Here is an 11,093-nt window from a genome sequence, read left to right on the forward strand (position 1 = left end):
TATGGTTATCATGTAACACGTGTTTTAGTAATCAAAAAATGATATGTCGTATAATGAGTCCAAAATGAATGAAGCAACTGAGCAGGGTTTATAATTGTCTAATTATTTTCATACCCAAAATATACTAATTTCCACAACACAGAAAAATATACTAATTTCCACAACACAGAAAAATATAACATGTTTCAGCACCGAAGACAAACCTTTTAAACAATCAAATGATTATTAGTCATGTAGTAGTGTATCAGTTTACTCCTTAAGAATTTTCTCAATGCTAATGTAATCCATGACTGACTGGCCACACACACACACACACACACACATACAAAGGATGTATCAGGAGCGGGAACCGTGTCAGACAATAACAGAATAAAGATTGCTGTTTAATTTTGTGTGTGTAAAAATAGATTATAAGAGACACTCTTCTCGTATGGAGGTGACATCATGTTAAAATAAAACAATGTGTGGCCACGACTTAGTAAGGCATGGGAATGAGATCCTAAGGCGTGGCCACGGCTTATAATAATTAAGTCGAATAATAAAGCTTGCTGTTCTGTAAATAAATGCCCATGAAGAAACTGAATATTACATCAAAGCTCCAATCCAAGGATAATCTTTTGTAAGAAAACGGAGAGTGGATTGGTTTCTATATATTTTCATCTTGGAATGAATTATAGTGATATTTAGATTTATACTCTTGCAGTGAGACTGGGCTAATTCTAAGTAAAAGGCCCATATTTCTCATCTCATACACGTTTATCTATCTTAGGCAGTCATACTGTGCCAGTTGTACAGAATAAATTTGCCATAGCACTTTAAAGCATTTGCTGCTTGTATAATTTAATAAGAAATGTTATCTGTGTTCTGCACACGTGAAAAAATAATGTGTAATTTGACCAAATTCAATCAAATCTGAGAAAATTTTTCAAAGTGACAGAGAAAAACTGTAATTTGAGTTCTTAGCCATTTAGCTCCATTTAGCACCCATTCATTTTGAACTCCCTCGCGGGCTCCCTCTAGCGGTTTACAGTCATTTTCTAATATAACGGGGAGATTGCACGTGGGTAGTCTATTCTCTGCATTACCCATCTCTCAGCAGAGTGAGAGTACTACAGGAGTATTAATGAACCTAACATTCATCCCAGCTGTAAATGATTAACTGCCCAGTAGTACGATCAATAGAGCCAGGACACTGGTTCTGTGCGACAGATCCCAACGAGAATGCATTACTGTTAAGGTTTTTTTTTTAAAAGCAGTCAGAAAAGTTCATTTTGGTTCATGTGGTTAAATAAGGTTTGGTTTAGGACTCCAGGGGTGTTTATATAACAGTGTGTGTGTGTGTGTGTGTGTGTGTGTGTGTGTGTGTGTGTGTGTGTGTGTGTGTGTGTGTGTGTTTGGGGGGGGGGGGGGGTTCTAAGGACAAAAAAGAAACACTGAAAGTAAAAAGATGCAGCTGCTCCTTCTTGATTTCCTACAATAATATTAGAATATTATATTCGAATATAATGATAATATTAGTTATTCTACACCAATTGTAAATATTAAAATATCACTGCATTGGCTATTATATTTATGTTCATAGCCTGCAGGGCAATAATTATAAAAACGAAAGAGAGAAAAGATATAATATAATATATATATATATATATATGTGGTATTTAAGCGCGTTTCTTGTTGTGTCCTGTCCGGCTCATATTTACCTGCTGCGCTGACCTCATCGCCCCCTGGCGCTCCCTCAGCATTAAAACTCCTCCACTGCTCCGGGCTCAGACAGAAAGTCAGCCCAGCCCGTTACCGGAGAGCCAGCCACACGGAGAGGAAATCATGCAGGGCTCGCGTGCGCTGAGCTCCGTGATCATCGTTCTGATTGCCCTTCATCAGTGTTCAGCCTTCTGGCTTCTGAACGTGATCTTCCCCCCTACAGCCAAACCTCGTGTACCAAGTAACAGCACACTTCCACCACTCATCATAGGTAAGATAACGCTTTGGTAACATAGTAGATATAGTTTAGTAACATCATAGTGTGACAGCATTTATGTTTGGGTTTGATGCCATAGCTGGAAATGCTTTGATGGCATAGCCAGACACAGTTTGGTGACATTCCTGTACATAGTTTATTGACATTAGTGGATATAGTTTAATACCATTGCTTGATAGAGTTGGGTGACATTGCTGAATGTAGTTTGAATGCATAGCAAGACATGGTTAGGTGGCATTGCTGAAAAAAGTTTGATGGAATAGCCAGACATAGCTTGCTGGCATTGCTGAATAAAGTTTGATTAAATAGCCAGACATAGTTGGTGGAATTGCTGAATATAGTTGGGTTGCAATGTTGGACATAATTTGATGGCATAGCCAGACATAATTTGGTGGCATTGCTGGATATGGTTGGTTGACATTGCTGGACATAGCCAGACATAGTTTGGTGTCATTGCTGAATGTAGTTTGAATGCATAGCAAGACATGGCATTGCTGGAAAATGTTTGATGGAATAGCCAGACATAGTTTGGTGGCATTGCTGAATATAGTTGGGTGACATTGCTGGACATAGTTTGATGGCATTGCTGGATAGATTTTGGTGGCATGGACAGACACAGTTTGCTGACATCCTTGTACATATTTTTTGGTGGCATACCTGTATAGAGTTTGGTGACATTGCTGGATATAGTTGGTGACATCAGAGGATGTGGTTTGGTGGCATTGTTGGACATAGGTTGATGGCATAGCCAGTGGTGGCATGGCCAGACACAGTTTTTTGTAGATAAATTGGTGGCATTGCTGGATATGGTTTGGTGTTATTACTAGAAATAGATTGGTGGCATTGCCTGTTATGATTTAATGCTATTGCTGGACATAGTTTGATGACACTGCTGGGCATAGTTTGGTGACATTGCTGGAGTAAGTAGGGTGGCATTGCTGGACATTGCTGCTGTTGCCGGATAAAGTTGGTGGCATTGCCAGACACAGTTTGCTGACATTTCTGTACATAGCTTGGGGACACTACTAGAGTAAGACAGTTTGGTGTTGGTGGCATTGCTGGACATTAGTGCCTTTACCAGACATAGTTTGGAAGCATTGCCAAACATAGTTTGGTGGACTAGCTGGACATTGGTGCCATTACCAGACATAGTTTGAAGGTTTTGCTGGACATGGTTTGGCAGCATTTTTCGTTATAATTTGTTGGCATTGCTGGATATAGTTTGGAGGCATTACTGGACATAGCTTGGCAGCATAGCTTGAACTGGTTTGGTGGTAGTCCTGGACATAGATTGGTTCCACTGCTGGAGCCACTATGTTCTGTAGTGAAAATTCATGGGCTATGAAAATGTCTCATTTGAACTATTACTCTCCTGAACTCCTTGACCCTGATGATTTAGTGCCTGGGAATTTGGGAAATCGCCTTGAAGCGAAGATTGACAAGCCTTCACTGGTCCACTGGTTATGCTACAAGAAATCTGAGGACTGGTTTCCCCTGTGGATCGACCTCAACATGTTCATGCCTATTGGTGTTGACTGCTGGATTGATAACATGAGGTGAGGAATTGAATAGCACATCTTACATAGGTTAAAATGTAGGTATTTTAAGAGTTAAGGGTTTGATATGTTAATATCAATATAATAATATTTATTTTCTTACACTTATGTATATTTGTGAGAAAAGAAAGCTGCCAGCTCATTTGGGCTATGATAACTCAATCCAGGTGGCCTTCATATGGATGGTCCTAACTCACTCCCATGACACCACCACATTCTTTCCCTAATACCCTAGGAAAGGTCAGTGCACATGTATAGCATCCCACTGGGGACTGGCAGATTTACCATCTTTCCCACTCGCAAAACATCCCTAAAAGTGTAAGAATTCTGGCAGGGATCAACATGGCACTGGTTCTTAAAAAACCTTCACTGATATATTTAATAACCTTGTGCTACCTAACTCACACTGGAAATGGAGAACCAGTTTTTTAGGCCCAGATTAAATTTAGTATGGTGGTAAATCACCAAAAACAGTCCCTACCCAAAATATTTTGGGTAAGTAAACTGCAATGTGGAAGGTGTTCTACAATTAAAACTCCCATTTAGTTTAGGTTTAGGTTTAGTTTGACCAGAAACCATCTTTACAATTCAAACACTGTCCCATCTGTCCATTGAATAATGCTTTTTTGACTGGCAGGTACAGGGGTAAATGCCCAGCTATCAGATTTTATGGCTGCCCTCCAGTTGCTGAAGCAATTAACCTTTTGTCTGTTGTTTTTGGATAGTTCTCAAACAGCAAACATGATGACGACAAATGGACCCCAGTTGACAACATTTCACAAAAAAATGACTCACTGTGTGTCTTTCTGTACAATGTAGGATTGTGTACAATCGGACAACTCGTAAAACCTCCAATGCTCCAGGGGTTGAAGTTCGGGCCCCAGGCTTTGGGCAGACATACACTGTAGAATTTCTAGACAACAACAAGTTGGCAGGTGAGTGGAGCAACAGTATTGCATATCTGTGTTAGGGTTAGTGGAATAAAATGACATAAATTGCATAACCCATTGCATTTCCCCCATATTCCATAAGTGGCTGGCCAGACAAAACATGTCTGATGACTGAAGCTAAGCTGGCATTTTTAGTTTAAGTAATGGAACTCTGGATCTCTAACTATGTGGAGTTGTTAAGTAATCTCCAGTTGACTTGCATGTGTGTTTTTTCACTATGTATGATGTTTACATTTAGTTTTAGTTTTTAGTTTTAACAATTATAGAAATATAGAATTAAATGTAACTTCACAGGTTTTATTATTTGTTTGGAAAATAAATTACTGAGTAACATCAATACATTTACATACATTTTAATATGTAGTTCAATGTACTTAAACATGTAGATGTACTTAAATCTACATAACACATAATAAACTGATCTAACAATGTATTATTGAAGTATTGTCAGTTGAATTAAACTCAACTTAAAAAGTATACAATGTACTTTTCTATAACAGAATATAGGTCTTTCCCTTTAGCCTTGTCATTTTTTTAATGCTGATGTGTCTCTGTTGCTAGGTTATTTTCACACCATGCTTCAACATTTGGTTAATATGGGATATGTGCGTAACGAAACCGTTCGAGCAGCACCATATGACTGGAGGATTGCGCCAAGTGAGGTTACATTCAAACACACACCATGCAAACAGTTCTCTTCTCCCACACACACAGTTCATTCTTTGTCCATCTAGCTTCTCTGACCTGATCTGTGGAACGGAACGGGTTCATTTTATTAATTTTCATTTATCTCTCTAATTCACCACATTACCTCCACCCTGACTCTGACTCATAGTAACATGTATTGTGACCTTACTTTACACACACACACACACACACACACACACACACACACACACACACACTAGATTTTGCAATGTTCTTACACTGTGTGTGTCTGATGTGTTCCAGATGAGCAGGATGAATATTTCTCACAGTTAAAGCGTCTGGTGGAGGAAATGCATGACGAATACAAGCAGCCTGTTCACCTGCTGGGTCACAGCATGGGCAGCAACTATATCCTCTACTTCCTCAACCAGCAGAGCAAGGCCTGGAAAGACCGTTACATTAAGAGCTTCATCTCACTGGGAGCGCCGTGGGGTGGAGCAGTGAAGCCCCTCAGAGTATTAGCCTCAGGTAATAAAAAAGGTCACTGGCCCTCACTGTTCATTAAAATAAATTTCTTTTTTAAACCAAGTTATGCAGTTTTCAGAAAGATTCTTACTACTGTTTGTTTCCCTTACTTTTTGGGTCAGGAAAACTTTTTACCAATTTGGATTATTATGCTCCACCCACTTTAATCCATTGCTAATTTTCATATTATGCAAAACCTACGTTTGCAAACTAGTCATAGGATTTTTAGACATACAAGCACCTGAACCATAATTATTGTGTGAAGGCTAAAAATGCTTTTTTTTCCAGCAATTTTACATCAGATCAGGCTAATATTTTGCGTTCACTAATGGTGTCAGACAACAAGTGGGTTATATAAATTATAGGATAATACATTACTGGCACCTTTCCCTCTTCGAAAACACCCACCAGGGCTCCAGCCACTAGATCATTTGAAGAGTTGTCTGATTTTGGTCTGCAGGTTGAGAACCTCAGACAGTACTCAGCAGGATTACCCAACAGACTTTGTCTGAGGAAGGGATCTGTACCAGCAACAGCTTTTTTGCATAAAAAAGACAGAACCATTAAATAGCTAATTCTGAATGGGACTGAAACTGTCAGGAATAGAGCTGGTGTGATCTCTTTATGTGAGAGTTATTTTTCTATGCAAAACAACTTAATGCATATGTTTTATTTAGCCCATAGACCTTTTTTAACTTGTGTAAAAAGTGCCTTACATAAATTACTAAAGTCACTATAGCACTCAATATGTTGAAGTAACATTATTATCCTACTACAGATCAACACATCAGTTTCAAATTTTACATTTTTCTTTTGCGATAAACTAAAATCAGCTTCAGAGCAAAACTAGATTCCAGATAATATGATAAAATTTCAGTTCAGATATTTAATCCTATGACTCAAATGCCATACTGACAGCACAGAACAGCTGTCTTCATTGGAGAGCACAGCGACAGTAGCACGATGTTATCTGATGGGATCAAATCCATGACCTTTTACCTCAGAGCTTCTCCAAGTTCTACTAAAGCTCTCATGCGAGACAGAAATATTGATTCATTAAAAAAGAGCCTGCTAGTGTTATATTTCTAGTATAAAAATCTTCAACAAGTCATTGGGCTTCAATGTGGGTTTTTTTGAGAATGGATGAAGACTACACGAAAGATAATTTTTTTTTCCTTAAATTATTGATTACTTGTTTAAAAGGCAAGCAAAGGTCAGGATATCTGTCATTACTTTCTTCTCTGTGTGTAACAACAGTGGATTTAAACAGGCCAGCAAATGCTTATAAATGAATCACAAAACAATATATAAGAATATAGATTATTTGACATAATGTGCAAATGCTGATACTGGGAGGTATGTTGAAAAGTGCATCTTCAATACCCTCATAATCTAAGAAATGAAAATCTAAATAAAAAAATGTAGCCAAAATTTCATTCCAGCAGAATTCCATTACAGAACGGTAGTCAATGGTTCGTATTGGTCTACATACAAAGTTCATTTTGTAGGGTTCTGGCAGTGCTCATCGTGTTCCTCCTTGCATAAAGGAGCAGATTGTGGTCCTGCTGAGAGGTTAAGGACTTTGTATAGCCTTGTTTTTGTGCCACCCTGAAGAAATGGAACTACCTGTACAAGCTCTGTAGATTCCAGGTACTGCAACATGGTACTAGAGGTGATGCTGAGCCTACCAAACCGCAAAACTAGTGAAAAATCTTTTAGAGAAGAAGATTCATTAGAGAAGAAGAGTCATTCTTGTTTTGTTCAGATTTAGCTTGCCTTTTTGAAGGTAGAATTTGAAAGGTTCACTACAAAAGGATATTCTAGAAAAAGAAAACAAATATATACAGTATATAAGGTACCAGTCAAACGCACATTCACATTAATATTTGTTCTTTAATATTATTTTGTACTACAATATAGATTAATATTGAAGACTTACAACTATGAAGGAACACATATCCAATTAGGAAGTAGAAAAAGAAGTGTTTGGCCTTTACAAAAACCTGATTTAAAAACCTAACCCCAGGTGGCTTAGGATGAGTTGGAGTTTAGAGTGAAGGAAAAGCAGTTAATAAGAGCTCAGCACCTCTAGAACTGCTTTAAAAGTGTTGGAGAACCTTATAAAACGGACTGAGAGAATCAGCCAAGAGTGGGCAAAGTCGGCATCAAAGCTAAATGTGCTACTTTGAAGAACCTAAAGTATAAAACATATTTTGGCTTGTTTAACACTTTTTTTGTTTATTTTATAATTCATTCCTTCATAGTTTTAATGTCTTCAATTTTAACCAAAAAATGTTGAATGTAGAAAATAATTAAAAAAAAGAAACAAGCAGGACAAACAAGCAAGGACAGCAGACAACAGTTTGAAGAGAGAGAGAGAGAGAGAGAGAGGGTTTTAACTTGTGTAAACGGGTTAAATCACCTTTAAGGTGTTTAGTTGGACCGTCTGGTAATTACTTGTACCTTGGGGGACTAAATGTTTTGGGTCAGTTTCATATTTTCTTACAATTTTTCAGACAGGACCATAAAAAAAGAATAGAACTGACATAAAGCTGAATGTTCTAAAATAACTTTATAACGTTTTGGATTATCTAATAGATGACAGTAGATTTCACCAGCCAACTGATATTGATCTTTTTTTTTTTTTTTTTTTTCAGGTGACAACGATGGAATCCCACTGGTGTCCAACATCAAGATCCGTGAGGAGCAGCGAATGACCACCACAAACCCGTGGATGATCCCGTCTGAAGAGGCCTGGTACAAAGAACACGTCTTTATCTCCACTCCGTTCTTTAACTACACCAACCAGGACTACCAGCGCTTTTTTACCGACATCCACTTCGAGGACGGCTGGCACATGTGGGAGGACACGCGGAACCTCACTGCTGGACTTCCCACACCAGGGGTGGAGGTCTACTGCTTCTATGGCGTGGGCCTTCCCACACCGGTCACCTACATCTACGACGAGGAGTTTCCCAACTCCGACCCTATTGACTTTGTGTATGATGACGGAGACGACACTGTGGACAGTCGCAGTATGAGGATGTGTCAGCGCTGGATAGGAAAGCAGGAGCAGCCCGTGTACGTGACTGAATTTAAAGGCTTGCCCCACCTGGACATTGTGTTCAACCACAATGTCTTAACCACCATCCAGGAGATCCTGGAGGGGACCTTTTATCAGGAAAAGAGCATTAATACAGTTACAGTAAAAACTCCTGCTAATCATCCACGAAACACCGTCAGACCAGGCCCATAGGTAGCACTGAGTGGGGGAATGTTTGGAAAACACTTGTGGCTTCTGGTTACAAGTGATGATTTACTTGGTTTAGGTGTCCGGTTTAAAGCTGTAATTTTTTTAAAACATAGTTTCCTGAATGGTTCTTCGATCTTATGTTTATGTCCGTCTTATGTTTATACTAAAACTTTTTAATCTATAAAAATATTTAAACTTCTTAACAGCTGTAAAGAACCTTTTTTGGCATCTTTATGTTAAATAGAGTTGTTGTCCACTTAGAATAAAAGGTTGATTATGTTTTGTGTCACATGCTGCAACATAAGCTTAAACATGACTCATCCGCCCTCATGCTTAACAGTTGGAGAGATATTCATTTCATAGAAATATGTGCCCTTTTTCTACAAACATACCAATTCTCATTAAAGCCATCTATAATATATGATTCTACAGGACTTGTTTCAAAAGCATCAGGCTTATTTGTTGTTCCTTTGCAACCTTCTGTCACTACTTTTTGTGTGAGGTGCAGGAAGATATATTTAAAGGTGTAATTTAACTATAAATATTTAGTAGCATTTAGTATTGGCTCTTTATGAAATACAATATGTCACTCCGAGTTGTATATGCATGCTGAACCTGAAATTGTTCTTCTAACACCATTCCCTGCATTATCCAATTAAAAGAAAATAGACAGAATGTCATGAATATTCATGATAAGAGCAGAAATCCTATTGTTTTTCCCCGCCCCCTCCTCCATCTAAATAATACAGCCTGAAGCAGAAGCAATGGAGCACTTTTTCTCAAAAATCAGCTCACAGGGCATTCAGTCATACTAGAGACCACCACAAAATTAATTTAAAAAATATATGAATTAGACATTTAATCATTCTTTCATAAAAGCCATATTTGTAAAAGTGTTGCTGCACAGTTGAACAGTGCACCACCACCTCTCCAACTTCAGCTAAATCTTCAGTCAATGGTTTTAATTTGTCTTTGGCTTTTTGCCACTTTTTCACTATTGATTAAAATATCCACAATAATACCGAAAATGTATTAAAAAAAAATTAAATTTTACAATATTTTTTGAACATGTAACCTTTTTAATGTACCAGCAGACCAACATGAACATAGCATGTTGAACTCATCAGTTCACATCAGTTACTAACTGTCTCCATCTGCTGGACAACAACTCTTAAAGGCAACTTAAATGATGTAGTGTAGTAAGTTTTGTGTCCCTATTATTATCAGTATTTACTAATAGTCTCTCTTTTATTTCTAGTGTTAGTAAAGAAGCTCCTTTGTGTCTAACTGCACTAATAATGTCTATAGTCGGTATAGTAGGTTTGTGTTATGTTGTCTTTTTTGTATATAAAACATCAGTGGACAATGTAGACTCCAGCAAATATGCACCTGTATTTATATGATGCAGACTGAAATGATGCTAAATGTTTAATTCTATTGTGTGCTTATGTATATATATATAAAACAAAAGGAAATAAAAGGAATTTGTAAACTTTTATGGTGTTCATTGTTTTCTTTAAAAAAAAAGAGAGAGAGAGAGACCACTTCAGTTTCTGAATCAGTTTCTCTGATTTTACTATTTATAGGTATATGTTTGATTAAAATGAACATTGTGGTTTTATTCTATAATTCTAGGTTACAAATAAAATGTTGTTATTTAGAGCATTTATTTGCAGAAAATGGGAAATGGCTGAAATAACAAAAAAGATGCAGAGACTTGAGACCTCAAATAATGCAAAAAAGTTTAATATTTATAAAGTTTAAAGAGTTCAGAAATCCATATTTGGTGCTATAACTTTGGTTTTTAATCACAGTTTTCATGTATCTTGGCATGTTCTCCTCCACCAGTCTTACGCACTGCTTTTGGAAACTTTTATGCCACTCCTGATGCAAAAATCCATTTTCCTCTTGATTATATTGCAGAGGTTTCCAATTTGCTCATCATTATTAAGTATTACTCTAATGTTTTTTTCAGAGCTGTATAATGATTTCCTTCTATATTCCCATGTGTACATTTTCAACATAAATGAAAATAAGCACAGATCACTATGATCACTATTGGGGTTAGTCTGTTATCGCACTCCTCTCTGCTTTCCTCGTAGCACTCGGCAACCCTTGACCTGATCCAAGGGGCCAAAGTCTGGTGTAAATCAGCCGAGAAGTCAATTTTCTAAAAACACCCT

At 37.6% G+C, this 11,093-nt stretch overlaps 1 protein-coding gene across 1 annotated transcript; it reads left to right on the top strand.

The window, feature by feature from the left end:
- Window positions 1-1,733: 1,733 nt before the first annotated feature.
- lcat (lecithin-cholesterol acyltransferase) lies at window positions 1,734-10,406 on the top strand. Its single transcript, XM_007237100.4, has 6 exons — window positions 1,734-1,972; window positions 3,378-3,534; window positions 4,354-4,469; window positions 5,046-5,141; window positions 5,436-5,660; window positions 8,315-10,406. Exons 1-6 carry the CDS (start codon window positions 1,825-1,827, stop codon window positions 8,911-8,913), a joined length of 1,341 nt encoding a protein of 446 aa, XP_007237162.3. The 5' UTR covers window positions 1,734-1,824; the 3' UTR covers window positions 8,914-10,406.
- The last annotated feature ends 687 nt before the right edge of the window (window positions 10,407-11,093 follow it).

This window comes from Astyanax mexicanus, chromosome 10 (genome assembly GCF_023375975.1).
Source record: "Astyanax mexicanus isolate ESR-SI-001 chromosome 10, AstMex3_surface, whole genome shotgun sequence".
NCBI classification, from domain to species: Eukaryota; Metazoa; Chordata; class Actinopteri; order Characiformes; family Acestrorhamphidae; genus Astyanax; species Astyanax mexicanus.